Source organism: Rousettus aegyptiacus, unplaced genomic scaffold (genome assembly GCF_014176215.1).
Source record: "Rousettus aegyptiacus isolate mRouAeg1 unplaced genomic scaffold, mRouAeg1.p scaffold_m13_p_12, whole genome shotgun sequence".
NCBI lineage: Eukaryota > Metazoa > Chordata > Mammalia > Chiroptera > Pteropodidae > Rousettus > Rousettus aegyptiacus.
In genome coordinates this window covers 53339595-53358186 of record NW_023416287.1, presented here as the reverse complement: position 1 = coordinate 53358186, position 18592 = coordinate 53339595, and the positions used below count along the sequence as shown (strand labels likewise).

The following is an 18592-nucleotide window of genomic DNA, read 5'->3' as shown; positions in this document are numbered from 1 at the left end:
ATATAAAATATTAATGAGATGTTTTATGTACTTTTTCTTATATGAAGTCTTTGTAATTCAGTGTGCAGTTTTCATGTACAGCACATTTTAATTTAGACCAGCCACACATTAAGTACTCAGTAGACACATGTGACTAATGGCTACCATATTGGATAGTGCAGCTATAGAAACTTCCTCTGAGCTGTCCCAGAGCAAGTTAAACACATCACAACAACATGTCTTAGAAGGAAACTACCTCTATGAAAAAAATATTTTTTAACTCTTTTTTAGAGAGAGGAAAGTGTGTTGGATACATTTAGGGGGACAGACATTACAAAAGTTTCATGTTCCTTTTAAACTATACCTCTCTATCAAAACATTTCCCACAGGCCTGCTCAGAATTTCTTAGTCTCTAGTCACTCACATTCTAACTTTATCCAGGAATTGCAAGGAATTAAAAACAGATACTTTTTTGTGTGGATGACAGAAAGAATTTAAAATATGTCAACTAAAATATGTCAACTAAGTGCAAAGAAAAGCAGCGTGCATGCCTCTTGTATTTACTAAGCACTTGAACTTCTCTAGGATTTCTCTTGTAATTTTTTATACATACTTGATAGAGAGGTAATGCAGATAGACACTTGATAACTAAAGACAAAATGATGGCTCTCCAAGGGCACTAAGGTTTCAAAGAGAGGGCAGCGCTGGGACCACCCAGTATGCCCAGTGTGGCTTGGTGTTTTAATATGGTTGATACTGATGCCATACCAGTTGTTATACATGTTGAATACCAAACCCAGGTGTGAAAACTTAGTCATTCTCTGGCACGAAAGTATTTGGATCTCTGAAGTTAATACAATTGAAAGCAAAAGAAAAATCATCCACCAAGTACATTAATGTTGTGACTTTGAATCTTAATGGTTTAGTAAATTTGTTCATATTCAATTTTTAAACTTGTTCAGTGTTATAGCTATATAAGAGTTAAAAGCATAGGTAAATGTGTCTGCCTTTTCCTCACTTTCTTTTCTGCCCAGCCAACCACCCACTATGACACCCTTCAAAGGAGAATATTTCCAGTCAGTTCTAGGATCTCTGTTGTGATATAAAGTTAGGAAAGAGCATATATATATATATATATATATATATATATATATATATATATATGACTATGCTTGAGAACTAGGGAGTGCAGGAAGAAGTTTTTGAGAAATTTTGCTGAGGGATATGAACAGCCTTTAAGAAGCACAAGCAAAAACTGGAATTCTTTTTAAATGATCATATTGCACTCAAATTGTGTGCTTCTGTCAATCGAACTCCATGCAGAGGATGAGCTCTGGGGGCTGCAGTATTTATTTGGAACATAAGCATAAGAAATTTATACCCAGGTTTATATTAGTATCTATTACATATTTTATGTAAACATGAGGGGCCAGGAAAATTTATTTCCCTTAGAAGTTGTCTATATAGCATTTAAACTAAGTTGCAAATCATAGGTTCTGTTCGAAGAAACTCTGAGCCTCAGTGCTAAGACATGGTTTTCATGGTTTACCTGGAACAGCAATGGTCCACTCTTCACATTTAAAGCACTCGCTTACTGCTGAGGGTGCTCCCAACCCAGCGATATTCATGGCTGCCACTTGGAACTGATACACTGTATTTTCCTTCAAGTTGCTAATCTGCAACATGGGCAATATTACAGAGAATGAATGTTTCAGGTTTGTTTTTTCTAATTGTTCAACAATTCATTTATTTACTTCCTGTGTTGGCCACACTCTAGGGTGATCTTCAATGAGTCATACTCATTTGTAACCTCCTTTCTTTGAGTGTGGGTGAAATTTGTGACATCTGGAACATGGCAAGGGTATTGGAATATCAGCCCTATGGTTGTGTTATATCATATGGCAAAGGGGCAGGGATGTTTCAGATGTAATTAATGTCCCTAATCAGCTATTTTTGAGTTAATCGATAGGGAGATAGATTATCCTGGGTGGGCCTCACTGTGACATTGTGATTTATAATAAGAAATATGTATTTGGTCTTCTCTCCATTCCTGGCGCAGAGCTCCTAAAAACCTTGGTATTTACTAAGTGATGAGAATGATAAAGATGTCTTTCATTATATTAATGGAGAGACTTATAGCTATGCCCCTAAGCAATCTAAGTATAGGGGCTGGTTACAGGGGAACCAATCATGTGATTAAAGAGTTGGAACTTTGGGCCTCACCACCTGGACCTCTGGAGAGGGAAGAGAGGCTAGAGATTGAATTCAATCACCAAGGGTCAAAGATGTAATCAATCATGCCTATGTAATGAAGTCTCCATAAAAACTAAGAAACAACAAGGTTTGGAGAGCTTCCAGTTTGGTGAACACATAGAGGTACTAGGAGAGTGATACTCGGAGAGGGCATGGAAGCTCTGGTCCCTTCCTACATACCTTGCCCTCTGTATCTCTATCATCTAGCTGTTCCTGAGTTATATCCTTTTATAATAAACTGGTAATCTAGTAAGTAAAATGTTTCTCTGAGTTCTGAGTTGCTCTAGAAAATAAGTTGAGCCCAAGGAGAAGGTTATGGGAACCTCTGATTTATAGCCAGTTGGTCAGGTCAGAAGCTCAGGTGACAACGTGGACTTGGCACTGGCATCCCAGGTTGGGGGCAGAGGCACTCTTGTGGGACTGAGCCCTTAACCTGTGGGATCTGATTCTACCTCTGGGTAGTGTCAGAGTTGAGTGAAATTGTGAGACACCTAAATGGTGTTGAGAAATGCCGTGCATGTTAGTGTAAGAGTAAAGGAGAAACACACAGGAGAAAGAGTGAGTTTTTCCAAAGGACTGACTTAAACCTCTTAAAATGAGGTTTGGGCCCTTCCTGAAGAGAAACACTGTTCTAATGGCCTTGAAGAAGCATACGCCATTTTGCAAACTGCTTATCCACTCACATTTGTAGAAGGGCAGCCTCAGACCTACAGCTGCAAGGAATTCAATTCTGCCAACAGATTATGAGCTTGGAAGAGGAACTTAAGCTCCAGGTGAGAATGTAGCCCAACTGACACATGGATTTCAGCCTTGTTAGACCCTGAGCAGAGGACCCAGCTAAGCTATGCCAAACTCCTGACCCATAAAAACTGATACAACAAACATGGATTGTTTTAAGCCATGAGGTTTATGGTAATTTACTATACAGCAATAGAAAAGTAATGCAAGTACTGATGAAAGTTAAATGAATTCTAGGCTAGGAATTAAAATATTTAAATCCTTGTAATGTTTCTGCTCTTCACTGGGTGACCTAATTCCCTCAGTATGAATTGTGTTGTTGTGAGGGTAAATATATATAATAAAATTATGAATGTGAAAACATTTGCAAAATAGAAATGATAAAATATATTAGTGTGAAAAAACCTATGTGCTATAAACAATCTTTTGAACATTAAAAATGTTTAATAAATGGAGGTACTGATGGAAACAGCTGAGTTAGCAAAGTTGATCTATTGTATGAATTAAGCCCAGACAAATATACATCCATGATCCAATCTACATCTGATCCGATTATGAAGTCATAAGTTCATCCATGAGAGGGCTTATCTTGCCAGTTATTTAGGGCATAAGTAGAATATAATGGCTATGTGTAATGTTATAAACATCCTTTTTGATTAAATACACACATGCACATTCCTTTAAAAATAAAAATTCTTTTTAATTATGGGGAAACCATGATGTAGAGAACTTGGATCTAAAAGTATTTTATTTAGGTACCAGGGTCCTATTAGTGTGACCAACCATTCCAGTTTTCCTGGGAGTTCAGGGTTTCCAAGGACACAGGACATTTTGTACTAAAACTGGGAGAGTCCCGTGCAAACCGAGACAAACTCAGTATGTCAGAATTTTGGCATATTTCTCTGTTTCAGCAACAACAAAATAATATGAAAATATACTATTTAAATTAACACTGAAAACATGTAGAATGTATAAATAAATAACAAATAATGAGCAAGGCTTTGTAAAAAATTACAAACCTTTTTTGAGACTTTAAAGAAGATCAAAATAAATGGAAATATCATATTCATGAATTAAAAGACTACATATTTTAAAGATGTCAATTATTCCTTAGTTTATTTATAAATTCAATGCAATACCAATCAGAATTCTAATATGTTTTCATTTTTAATCTTGTTTATTGTTGTGTTTTTTTTCTTGTCCTGTTTTTTGAAGAATTTGGTAACCTAATTCCACAATTTATATCAAAGTTCAGAGGGTTATTAGCTCCAGAAGAGGAAAATTAATTTGATAAATAAAAAAACCTTAATCTACCAGTTATCAAAAGTACAATAAAGCTATAATCATTAAATGAGAGTGATACTGGCTGGCCCAGTGGTAGACAAACAGACCAGTGGAACTAAAGAGAGAGCAGAACAGAGTAGAAAAAAATAGAGAAACAGACACATGTGTAGAAGGAAACTTGATATATGATACGGATAGCCTAGCAGAATAGTGGAAAAGAACAAACCTTTCAATAGATGATGCTCAGACAAAAAAGAGGAAGTGAATTTTGACCCTTACTTCACATCGTACACATTTACAGGTGAATAAATGACTTTAATGGCAAACTGTAAAGCTTTTAGAATATAATCTAGAGTAACATCTTCATGACCCTGGCGTAGAAAAGGCATCTTTTTTCAAAATAAAAATATTATTATTGTCAGGCTATAAGGACTTTTGAGACCATCTTACAAAGGAAAAAGATGATACCCCAAGGTTAACTGATTGGCCCCAGGTCACACAGTTAGGACTATGGCTTTCAGGATCCCTGAACTACAATATATCTCTTTAAAGAAAAAAAAAACTGTGCAGAAATCACTAATGACAAAAGAAATGTTGGTGAATATGACTACAATAAATTTGACATTAAAATGAGTGTAGTTCACCATAAGGAGAGGAAAAGACTAGCCACTGAGTGGGAGAAGATATATGCAACTTACATAGCCATCAAGAATTTATACTTAAAATATATAAAGAATTTCACAAGTCAATAAGAAAACCCTAGGAAAATGAGTACAAACTTTGAACAGGCATGTTATAAAGGATTCCAAAATAAACTATATGCAGAGGAAAAGATGTTCAGACTCATTTGACACCCGGATTGTCAAAACTGAAAATGTGTGAATATACCAAGTGTTGAAAGGATGTAAAACAATGGGGATTCTCATGCTCTTTAGAAAAACAGCAGAGAATTTATCTAGTAAATTTAAAGAGAAAGAAGGCTCTTTGACCCAGCAATTCTTTTAGGTAATAACCTAGAGAAGCTAGTGCTCCCATGTGCTAGCAGACATGTACAGGCAGGCACACCTTGGAGGTAATTTGAGTTCAGTTTCAGACCACAGCAATAAAGCAAGTATCACAATAAAGTGAGCTGTAATCTTTTTTGCTGGTAGAGGGTCTTGCCTTCAATTTGTAAAAAACCCAACATCTGTGAAGTGCAATAAAGCAGAGTGCAATAAACCGAGGTATCTTATAAAAAATGTTCATAACTACATTATTTGATTTAGCTAAAAGTGCAAAAATGCCCAAATATAAGTTAATAATTGAATAGAAAAGTACATGGTGAGATGATCATATAATAGAATACCATACAGTATTGAAGTCATAGTTACGTGTACAAACACGGAAAAATCTTTTTAAAAAGTTTTGTTTTATGTATTCTCAGCATGTATGCAATATTTCATAAATTCTAAATGTTCAGTTAAAAAGTGTGGCATTGAGTTGGGGAAAGCGCCTTTCCCTAGGCCTTCCCCTGCTCTCTTTCTTATGGCATGGGGTCCTGTGAGCATTGGGCAGTGGTGACCTGGGTCTAGCTGATGATGCTCTAAATAGAGGTGTCATTGGCTGTGGTAACTGTGAAACCCATCAGGTACTCTGAGGTGGGCCAAGATGTGAAGGCCCATGTGTAGAAGGGAAATTCTGGGTAGACCCATGTGAAGTGCCCCTTTGTAGCCATCAGAGCCACCATAACAGCGAACATTTCACAGGTGGCAAGCTCAGTTTGGCCATGAGACCCTTGTCCCTTTATTCTTTGTGATTTGAACGCTGAAAGTTAAAAATCCAGAGTCATTTTGTTTCTGGGACTCTTGAAGCTAGTGGCATATTTTTTACAGATATTTTGTAAGTTAATTTTTGTAAGAAACATTATTTTTCACAATAAAAATACATTTCATACTAAATAGTCTAAGAAATTATGTTTATGTGTATGAATCAGAAAATATACATCCTGTCTAGTCAGCCAAACTACTTCTATTTATTTTTGTATATATTTTTTTTATAAAAGTCATGCCATTGCAGGAAATGGACATTGGAGAAATGACATGAATCATTCACAAGGTGCTGGGCATGTGCACGTGAGCATGCCATCATATGTATGACACTCCACACTACAGAAGGTCACATGCTTACCTTATATGCCTCATCACTGACAGCTTTGATGTTTGCTTCTCTCCATCTTCCTGGTACTCCATCAATTACCTCTCGATAGTTCACGTAATAGCCAGTAATTTCAGCACCTCCACTCTTATCTGGCTGCTTCCATCCAAGAACCATTGAGTCACGAAAACTTTCAAGACAAGTGATATCATAGGGTGGAGATGGTGCCGCTGTTGCAATATAAATAGCTCATGAGTAGACAGAAATGCATCAATCATGCTACATATATTTCACTTGTTTCACTGGTGCATGCGTGAGGGCCATAGGTCTTGCAGCATAAAACGGAAACATGACACCGATCAGTATACTTGGCATCTGATTTGGTGTATGAGAAAATAATTGACACACAGCAAAAAGTGCACTGCAATTATTATTCCAAAGGTAAAAAGAACCTGCCCCCCACTTTCAGGGAGGAATAAGTTTTGAAATACTAACAGTGAAATGGTGCAATATCCTGTAAAATGATTCTGTTTCTCGTAAAAAAAGAAATATTTTCCCAAAATATATGTATTTTTTTCTTTATGTCATTTTGTTTCTATTTGCTCCCTGAGGAAAATGAAATATGTACATCAGTTTCTGACTCAATTAGTTTATGGAGAATTTTCATATATTTCCAAATAGCATTTTACCATTCAGGCATATGTATCCTTGTGAGACCTTATAACTATCCAGTTTTTGTCTGCACACAGGAAAAATCTTATTCTGAAGCTCAGCTAAATACCACCTTAAAAATTAAAAACAAAAACAATCACAGTCTGTGATTTGTTAGAATATAATACTTTTAGTCACATTATTTTTAATGTGATGTTGGAATATTATTCACATAGCACAAAATACTACATAGCTGTTACCATGTTTATTAGTGCTAGCCGGAAAAATATTTAGAGGATGTTTTAAAAGTTTTCCTTTTACAGTTTCCTGTTTACAGTTTCCTTTTAAAAGTTTTCACTTATATGGCTTTAATGATCAACCTTTCACTCAGCTACTGAAATTACAGTTTCCAGTAACAGAAGAGAGGGTAGGCTAGTGGGGAGAAATCTATCTAGATATGCAATAACATTAAAAAGAATTTTCTGAATATTTATTTGGATTATCAAAGATAAAAGAACCATCTCATTTTTATTTAAAAATATTCTCAGAATATTTTAAAAATAAAATACATTTGTTTCTCTCTCCCACCCCATCAACCTCCTTCATCCTTTACATTCAAAAAACGCGCTCTCTCTCTCTCTCTCTCTCTCTCTCTCTCTCTCTCTGTGTGTGTGTGTGTGTGTGTGTGTGTGTGTGTCTGTGTCTCCCCATTTCAGAGCAATGTTGGATATGAATATCCCATCTCATACTAGTTGAAGGGATAAATAAAGGTGTCAAAAAAAATAGAGACAGTGACAGAGTTGGGGGCAGATAAGAGCCATGTTTTAATTTACTGGTATATGCCTATCATTTCATTTTTTTTGTTGTTAAGAAAAACATTGTTTCATAGACTATATAAGACACAAGTACCAAATATCCTAATTAGAAAATTCTTTAAGACTACTAAGAAATAGTCGTAAATAAATGAGTTCCGAGAATGTGGATCATATATCATAGAATATAGTTATTTGTGATTATAATACCCTGTTAAACTTTTCATGGCAACTCAAAGGATAATGTTACTTATATTTATTTGAATTAAATGTGAAGGGTAATTTGAAAACCTGAAGATGAACAACAGAAGCTAATAACTATGATCCTGATAAAATGTCTTTGTGAAATATTTTTCCTGTACATGTACTGAACATGAATATCCCAAAGGATCTCGCATAGATTATGAGACTCAAAACCCTTCCTGCTCCCATCTCTAACAACCTTAGCAAAATGAGGCCAATGGTATGTCTGCCTGAGAAACCAAAAAGAACTCTATAGCCAAATTACTTTAAATATGCTATTGTCATTAAGCACAGTGAATTATGTATGAACAGACAAAATTGCTGCAAATAAATAGCTGAAAACACATAAAATTAAGAATAAACATTGATGAAAGTGAACACAGATGGAAGAATGTGATCTAGACAATGAGAGGTGAAGACACTGATGGAGACAGATGGAACAGTTTTACTTTTTCAACTCTCACCTATATCCTTCTTCTTTTTCAGGGGGTCAGACTTACTTTTCCCCTTAAGAGGTTCTTTCTGTGGTGGTGAGTTAAGCTCTTCCTGAACTGTTTCACTTACTTTACTCACTTCTGTTTGGCCCAGGTTGTGAGAGCTACTGGGTAGTGAAGGTTTGTTAAGTTTGCTATCAAGTAAAGCATCTTTCTTAATAGTTGGCTGGGAGGTTTCATGCATGCCTCCCCTGGAGTCTGTTAGTCCAACAGGTGCATCATTCAGTTCAGGCCACACATCTTGAGACACTCCTCCCCCTATAATCGCCAGATAACAACAGAAACATTTTAAGCCCAGACACAGTGTAAATTGCTTACTTAATAGAACAAAGAGAAAAACATTAGGACCACAAACAGAATGATAGCAATCTTGGTTTAAAGGAAATCACTTAGATTTATAAGAAATATGGAGAGCATAAGTTTCACATAATTTACATCAAGGAAACATTTCAACTTCTCCATATTCTGGAATAAGAAGAAATGAGAACAAAAAACCACAGACAGAACAGGAACTACTTTGATTTAATGAACCCAAGTATATACAAGAAAAGGCAAGACTCAGACATTTCTTGAAAGATATAAGCCCTATTATTCAACAGAATGGAAGAAAAAAGTACCAAAGTACACAAGAGACGGAACATCAAAGATTCTGATTTATAACAGGGTTATGAACATTATTAAAATATTAACGGTCTGTACCTCCCAAACTCAAAGCAAAATGTTCCCTATTGTTCATATTAAAGGAATGTTAAAAAGTAACATGGGATGCTAACCGAAGACAATTGATATTAAATGGTCTTTCTTTTTAAATGTGTACTACTACATGACGGATTTCATTTTTATTGCTCAGAACTTCTTCGGTCCCTTCCCCACATTAGCTAAGATTGGGAGGTACATTATGTACATACATATAATTATTACTGGTTTTATTTTGTTAGTTATTCTGCAAGCAGGGATAAAACATATTAAGCAAACACATGTGTTTTTACAAGAATTTTAGAGAAATTTATAAAAAACATGTTAATGTGCTGTTAGTGAAAATAAGCCAGGCTCTGCTGCAAATGAAATGGCTTTTAGGTACAAGATGATCTGTGTTATGGGTGATATACCACTTCATGGAATTGAATGGCCCTTCACATTCCCTTGATGAGCATGAAGTTAGAATGGAGTTTCACACAATGGAACATATTTGAGGAAACTAGGACTCGTGAAGATGAAAAAGCTGCAAATACACAGAATCTGGATAAGTGAGGAAGATCTGTAAAATGACAGCTATGGAAGGTTAGATGTCACCTGGAGTCAGAGAAAATGATCATCTGAGGAAGGAATCATCAAGCAATATTAGAAGCTTTAAACAATTTCTGGAGAGGATGGTACCTTTGTTTATAACTTAGAAAAACTCATATTTTCCCCTACAAAGTTATGCACAAGGAACTTACCAATAGCAGCTTTTACTTCAATCGCTTCTGAATCCTGTGAATATTCACTAAGTCCAGCTGCATTAACTGCTCTGACCCGGAAAATATAACTCTGACCAGTAGCCAACCCGTGGCAAGTAAATCTAAAAGGAAAGAAAGATTTAAAAAAAACTTTCCAGGAGAAAAATTAGAGAAGATGATTGTTAGCTTAACTGAATGATCTGGCTTTATAAAAACAATCAGTTTTTTACTGAGATCATATAAGATTGGGCGTGTTCAGGGTGGTATGACCATAGACTCAGTTTTTTAAAGGGAAGAAAATGATGTAGAGAGATCCAGGTAATATATGTGCTTTAGACAAGAGGCAAGGAAACTTATTCTGTAAAACAGTGAGGAATCCTGGTTTTCCACTGAAGAAGTACCTTAACCTTTCTGAGCATCTGTGTGCTTGTAAGTAAAATGGGCCTAATAATGCCTACATAACAACTTTTGTGTAAAGGTTGGTCATAAAGTATTTAAAGTACCTATTACAGGTCCTGCATATAAGATACATTTAATAAATAATAGGTGGTATTAATAATATTATTAATGGCTATTTGAGGTATATACTTATGGCCATAAGGCATTGGTTGCTCCTTGTCACAGAGGCCTTGTCACTGCCTCCCTGCATGCCTGGAAAGGTACAATTACTTGAGAAATTGCATTTGAATCTGAAAATAATGTGAAAATAATGAGGTGTGAATTTATGAGCAGTTTCACACAAAATGACCTCACTCTTTAATAGCAATTACGGTTATAAAAAGCTGTTTCATGAATCACCAACATTTTAAACCATTCTAAGGACTGTAACCTGAGGAAATAGCAGGTCTGCTAATGACTCTATTACTATTAGCATGTTGAGATATTTTTAAAAGGCAGCCATAATTTAGGCCAATCCTAAATTTAGGCCAATCCTTAGGTCAGTTCAGTTCAGTTCAGCAAATATTTATTGAGTACTTCAATGTTCCAGACACTGAGTTAGTATTGTGGATATGGTGATAAATAAAATATTTTTGAGAAGCTCTCATCTGTTTGCAGAAAGGCAGACTTTGCCTAGCCCTCATGAATGTTTCTGAAGAGTCCCAGGTAAATGCTGGGAACTTAGAGACAAAGTGAAATGTACAAACAGGTCAAATGAATTTCCTCTAAAACATATCTCCTTCTCTGATTAATTGGTTTGTCTCTATTCCCATGTTCTACAAAAAAAAAAAAAAACAACTCATTCTGTGAGATTTCTTGGACTTAGAAGCAGCCATGCCAGAAGCTGCCTAACAACACTGTTTGACAATTTGGGAGGTGGGGGAAATTCTCTTTTCAGATTGGTATTAAATCAAAGGAGGCTCAGAGTACAGGGTACAGGCCAGAATTTATGATCAACTTGCAAAGCTGGTTGATAAAATTTTGGGGGCAAGAAAAAACAACCTTCCTTACATTACAAACAAAGAGATTACAAAGTATTCTAAGTGTCCTTGATTTGGAGTTATTTATGTCTCCTTAGCATTAAGGTTAAGCATGTCGATGTTCAGAATTTGTAACACCATAATTTTTTTCTGTTCATTTTAAATGCCTGGGTAATTTATGGTAGCTGGAGCCTACTGAATCTTTGGAATCTAATATGACATTGGCTATTATAGACCAAAACAGGAAAGTGATGTCAGAAACACAGTGGAGAGATATCCCCAGATCTCTCCCCTTGAAACAACAATAAGCTGAACATCTAAAACTCAACAACAACAACAACAACAACAACAACAACAACAACAACAAAATCCAACCTTCATACCAGCATGTCTAAGTGTGGGATCTATGAATAAGAGCTAACACAGGTCAGAACCACGGGAGTTGGCAAGTGGACTGGGAGTAACAAAAAAACTCCCTCTTGCGGCTGAGGATCCCTGCAGGAGGAGGGGCAGGGGTAAAGGTGCTGCAGGTTCCCTGAACAACCCTGATTGAGGGAGCTGTGAGCTTCACACAGCTGCGGTGACCAGGGATCACGGCAGAAAGCAGAGAAGTGAGGACGGCAGAGAATCAAGAGTTGATTATTACCAGCTGTGGTTGCAAATGTGAGGCTGAGCGGCAGACCCTATCCCCCAGCCCAAAAGGCACCACCCTCTTTATCCTGCAAGCCTGAACAAACACCGTGGACCCCCAGGGGATTCTCGGAAAACGATACTGAAACCGTTGCTAACACTGACAGGGACTGAGACTGAGGGTAGCAAACTTGATTGAATATTTTATAAGGAAAAAGGGCATTATTAAGACTTTACATAAAGCAAGGATCCAAGAGGCTTAGATGCCACCTAATGGAAGCCAAAAGCAAAAACACCTTTTTAGCGACAGGCTAAAGAGAGGCCTTTATAAAATAAATCTTCTTTCGGGGGTGGGGGGTGAGGAGGGAAGCAGAATACACTTCTATTAATGCCCAGACAGAGAAATAGTCCATTAAATACCTTGAACAATCAAAGTGACAAGACTCTCAGAAAGAGAAAAATCTCCAGAAAATAAGCTCATAGACATCGAAATATGTGACTTAAATGACAGATAATTCAGGATGGTACTTCTGAAAAAACTCAGTGAGATCCAAAATAATTCATATCAACAATTCCAGGAATTGAAAAAACAACTAGATCAGCTGAATGAGTTTTTAGCAAGGAGATTAAAACCCTTAAAAAATAACCAATAGAACTTTTGGAGATGAAGAACACACTAAAAGAGATGAAAAATAAAATAGTAAGCTTGGGAAACAGAGTCTACAAAATTGAGAAAAGGAACAGTAATATCAAAGACAGAAATCTAGAAATACATCAGAAGGAAGAAGAGGGAAACCAAAGAATGAAAAATAATGAAAGAGAAGTACAAGAACTAGGTATGGAAACATAAGAATAGTAGGTATTCTCGTAGGGAAGGAAAAAGAGCAGGGATTAGAAAGCACTTTCAGACAAATAGTTGATGAGAATTTCCCAAATCTAAAGAATGAGTTGGGGCTTGGAATTGAAGAAGTCAACAGAACACACAATTATTTTAACTCAGAAAGGCCTTTTCTGAGATACATTGTATCAAAATCATCAAAAATCAATAACAAAGAAAGAATTCTCAGGGCGACTAGGGAAAAGAAAATGGTAACCTATAAAGGAAAACCCATTAGATTATTGTCAGACTTCTCAGCACAAACCTTACAAGCCAGAAAGGAGTGGAAGCAAATATTCAACCTATTAAATGAAAGGAACTACCAGCCAAGAATAATGTATCTAGCAAAGCTCTCCTTTAGATATGAAAGAGAAATAAAGACATTTCCAGTCATACAAAAATTGAGGGAATTCTCCACTACAAGGCCTGCACTATAGGAAATACTAAAAGGGGCAAGCTCATCTAAAACAAACAACAAAAAACATACATAACTATGAGTAGGGTGACTAGCAGGTAGATAGTAGCAGAGGAGTGTAACCTTTATTAACAACAGGGCATTATAAGATTAAACAATAAGAAGAGATTTGCTATTGTAAGATACTAATGAACATTCAGCATACATAGAGACAAAATGAGACAAAAATAACAGAAAAAGAGCAGATTCGAAGATCCAAATTCTCAAAGAGGAATGAAGATAAGGCACACATAGAAGAAAATGGATTACTTTATATACATATAACTATCCTCTACATATTCATAATGGTAACCACATACCAAAGAGTCAGAACTGAAGTACACAACATAAAACGAGAAGGACCAGAGGGAAAATTCACAAAACCGAACCAAAATAAATAAATAAATAAATAAAAACATAAACACAAGGACAAGGAAGCAATGGAAACACTGAACTACCAGAAGCAAAAGATAAAATGGCTGTAGGAAGGCCTCATATTTTAATAATTACCCTAAATGTAAATGAACTGAACTCACCAACAAAAAGGGAGAGACTTGCAGATTGGATCAATAAACAAAACCCAACCCTATGCCACCTCCAGGAGACACATCTCAGCTCCAAAGACAAATATAGATTCAAAGGGAAAGGGTGGAAAATGATATTTCAAGCAAATGGTGTTCAGAGAAAAGTAGGAATAGCAGTACTAATGTCAACAAAATAGACTTCAAAATAAAAAAGATAAATAAAGCTACTGAGGGACACTCTATAATGATAAAGGGAAACATACATCAAGGAGACATAACACTTATTAATATCTATGCTCCCAATCAGGGTGCCCCAAAATATATAAAGCGATTACTAATAGAACGTAAGGGAGAAACATATCAAAATACTATAGTAGTAAGAGACCTAAATACCCCACTGTCAGACAAATCATCCAAACAGAAAATCAATAAGGAAATAAAATCCTTAAATGACACATTAGAGCAACTGGACATAATTGACATTTACAGAGCCTTCAATCCCAAAACAGCTGCTTATACATTGTTCTCTAGTGCATATGCAACATTCTCAAGAATTGACCACATCCTGGAACAGAGAGATAGCCTCAACAAATATAGAAGGGTTGAAATCATACCAACCAATTCTCTGATCATAATGCTTTGAAACTAGAGATTAACTGCAGAAAGAAAGAGGGAAGAACCATGAATACATGGAGATTAAACAACATACTACTGAAGAATAACTGGGTCTCAGAAGAAATAAAAAGAGAGATCAAGAGATACATAGAAACAAATGATAATGATAGTACAACATATCAAAACTTTTGGGACATGGCAAAAGCAGTCATAGGAGGAAAGTTCATATCATTATAGGCCTATCTCCAAAAACAAGAAAGAGCCCAAATAAACAACCTAATGCTTCATCTTAAAAACCTAGAAAAGGAAAAACGAATGAAGCCTGAAGTCCGCAGAAGTAAAGGAATAATTAAAATTAGAGCATAAATAAATGAAATTGAAAACAAACAAACAAAAAAAAAGAAAAATAAATGCAATGAAGAGCTGGTTCTTTGAGACGATTAATAAAATTGACAACCCTCTGGCTAAACTCACTAAAGAAAAAAGAGGACACAAGTAAACAAAATGAGGGATCAAAGAGGGGAAATTATGACAGACATCACAGAAATACAAAGGATCATATAAGAATACTATGAAAAAGTATATAACACCAAATTTAATAACCTAAAAGAAATGGAACAATACTTAGAAATATACAATCTTCCTAGACTGAATCAAGAAGATCTGCAGAATGGAAATTGAAACAATCATCAAGAACCTACCAAAAGTAAAAGTCCAGGACCAAATGGCTTCATCCAAGAATTCTACCAAACATTCAAAGATTTAATACCTATTCTCCTCAAACTCTTCCAAAAAATCGACGAGAAAGCAATACTTCCCAACTCATTTTATGAGGCCAATATTACCCTGATACTAAAACTTGGTAAAGATAACACAGAAAAAGAAAACTACAGACCAGTATCTCTCATGAACACAGATGCAAAAATCCTAAATAAGATACTAGCAAACCGAATACAGAAACATATTAAAAAGATTATATACCATGATCAAATAGGCTTCATCTCAGGGGCACAGAGATGGTTAACATATGCAAATCGATTAATGTGATACATCACATAAACACATTAAAAAATAAGAATCTTATGATCATATCAATAGATGCAGAAAAAGCCTTCGAAAAGATGCTAAATCTATTTATGATCAAAATACTTAACAAAATTGGTATAGAAAGAAAGTACTTTAACATAATAAAGGCTATCTATGACAAACCCTCAGCCAACATTATACTTAATGGTGAAAAACTAAAAACCTTCCCTCCAAGATCAGGAACAAGGCAAGGCTGTCCACTGTCACCACTGTTATTCAATATAACGTTGGAGGTCGTAGCAAGTGCAATCGGGCAAGAAAAAGATGTAAAAGGCATTCAAAAAGGAAATGAAGATGTCAAACTGTCACTATTTGTGGATGACATGATTCTCTACATAGAAAATCCTAAAGACTCCACAAGAACACTACTAGAAACAATAAGCAAATATAGTAAAGTCTTTGGATACAAAATCAACGTTCAAAAATCCATAGCTTTCCTATACTCTAATAATGAAGTGTCAGGAAAAAGAAGTGGAAAAAATAATTCCTTTTGCAATTGCAACAAAAAGAGTAAAATACTTAGAAATAAATCTAATGCAACATGTGAAAGATCTATATAATGAAAACTATGAGACTCTATTAAAAGAAATTGAAAAAGATACAAAGAAATGGAAAGATATTCTGTGTTCTTGGATCAGAAGAATCAACATATTTAAAACGACATTACCTAAAGCATTATACAAATTGAATGCAATCTCCATCAAAATCCCACCAGCATTTTTTTAAAAAGTGGAACAAAAATTTATCAGATTTGTATAGAAGTACGAAAGACCCTGAATCGCCAAAGTCATCCTGAGACAAAAGAACGAGGCTGCAGGCATCACTCTGCCTGACTTCAAATTACACTAAAATGACAATAATCAAAATGGCATGGTGTTGGCAGAAAAACAGACACACAGACTAGTGAAATATAATTGAGAGTCCAGAAGTAAGCCCGTATTTATATGGGCAAACAATTTTTGACAAAAAAGCCAAAACATACAGTGGTGAAAGGAAAGCCTCTTCAATAAATGGTGCCGGAAAAACTGGAAAGCCACCCTCAAAAGAACGAAACTAGACTATTGTCAATCACCACACACCAAAATTAACTCAAAATGGATTAAGGACCTGAATATAGGAACTAAACTCAAGGACCTTGGACTTAAAGAGGATTTTATGATTTTGACTTCAAAGACAAGGGAAGTAAAAGCAAAAATAAATGAATGGGGCTACATCAAACTAAACGGCTTCTGCACAGCAAAAGAAACCATAAACAAGGTACAGAGACAACCATCTGAATGGGAGAATATATTTCCAAGCAACACCTCTGATAAGGGCCTAATATCCAAAATATACAAAGAACTTATACAACTCAATAACAACAAAAAACAAATGATCCAATCAAAAAATGGGTAGAGGACCTGAACGGGCACTTCTCCCTAGTGGACATACAAACAGTTAAAAATTTTTGAAAAGTTGCTCAACATCACTAGTTTTTAAGGAAATGCAAATCAAAACCACAATGAGATATCATCTCACACCTGTTAGAATAGCTATAATCAACAGGACAAGTAATAACAAATGCTGGAGAGGATGCGAAGAAAAAGGAACCCTCATAACACTGCTGGTGAGACTGCAGATTGGTACAGCCACTATGGAAAAGAGAATGGAGGTTTCTCAAAAAACTAAGAATTGATCTACCATATGACCCAGGAATCTATCTACTGGGTATTTACCCCAAAGACTTGAAAACATATATCCAAAAAAGATATTTGCACAACAATGTTTATAGCAGCATTATTCACAGTGGCCAGGACATGGAAGCAATTGAAGTGTCCTATGATAGATGATGGATAAAGAAGCTGTGGTACATATATACCATAAGAAGAGTGAAATACTACCATTTGCGACAACATGGATGGACCTCGTGATAATCATTATAAACAAAATAAGTTAGAAAAAGCTGAAGACCACATGATATCACTCACATGTAGAATATAAATCTAAAAGCAACAAACAGGACAAACAGAGCCTCATGGACATGGACTATAGACTAGTGGTTACCAGAGGGTAGGGGGAGTGAGGAGAGGTTAATGGGGCAAAAGGGATCAAATATGTAGTGACCGAAAGAAATGTAATTATGAGAGGTGGACACAGAATGCAATATATATATATATATATGCCTTACTGTTGAATTGTACACCTGAAACTTACTGGATTTCATTAACTAATGTCACCTTAATAAAAATAAATTTAAAAAAAAGAAACAAACAAAACAGTGGGATAAAAGGACAAATAGTATAAAGGAGAACAACCAGAAAAGACTTATAAAATTAACTCTTATCATAGCTGGCATTATGTGTTTCTATGTTTAATATCAAAGTAAATATTTTTTTTCAAATGTATTTCAGTAAACAAGTTCAATTTTAAATTTATTTCAGACCTTTAAAGTATAATGTTTTTTAAAAATCTCCCTCTACTGGATGTTGACACTGCTGTATGGGTATATGGTTATGTTCCTTCTTCACAGCCTTTGTGGCTCTAGAGAGAGACACCCACCCCTACCCCCAAAACACACACACACACACACACACACACACACACACACACACACACACACGCAGTGTGGTTACCGTGGGCCCTTCACTGGGTTGTTGTTGCAGGGCTCCCACTTGCCAGAGCCAGCAATGCTGGACTCTATGTAGTACCCAACCAGTTCTTTAGCATCTTTGGATTCTTCCCATGAAACGACTACTGATGTGTCTGTATTTCTGCTTGGGATGATTTTGCCTGGGGCCTTGGGGATATCTGAGAAAAGAAGAAAATTACGACGAAACTCGGAGTGATTTTAAAAAATTCATTCTTATCACATATACACACACATAAATTTTATACAAGTAATCATGTCAAACATGGTTGCTTTATTTTATATTTCTTAATGCAGAAATAAAAATTAAATATGTTCATTTGGGAGAATAATGAT

General features: G+C 35.6%; 1 protein-coding gene across 3 annotated transcripts in view; it reads right to left on the bottom strand.

Annotated features, from left to right (window-relative positions):
- Window positions 1-18592, bottom strand: part of MYOM1 (myomesin 1) — a 133814-nt gene that overhangs the window by 49151 nt on the left and 66071 nt on the right. For 2 of the 3 annotated variants that reach the window (XM_016157012.2, XM_016157021.2), the window contains exons 16-19: window positions 18243-18417; window positions 10027-10148; window positions 6421-6617; window positions 1529-1655 (exon numbers count right to left, since the gene is read on the bottom strand). In XM_016157012.2, coding sequence (XP_016012498.2) covers window positions 1529-1655; window positions 6421-6617; window positions 10027-10148; window positions 18243-18417 — 621 coding nt within the window. Of the gene's footprint in view, window positions 1-1528; window positions 1656-6420; window positions 6618-8557; window positions 8846-10026; window positions 10149-18242; window positions 18418-18592 lie in introns of all 3 variants that reach the window. The other variant, XM_016157028.2, reaches the window with a different exon arrangement.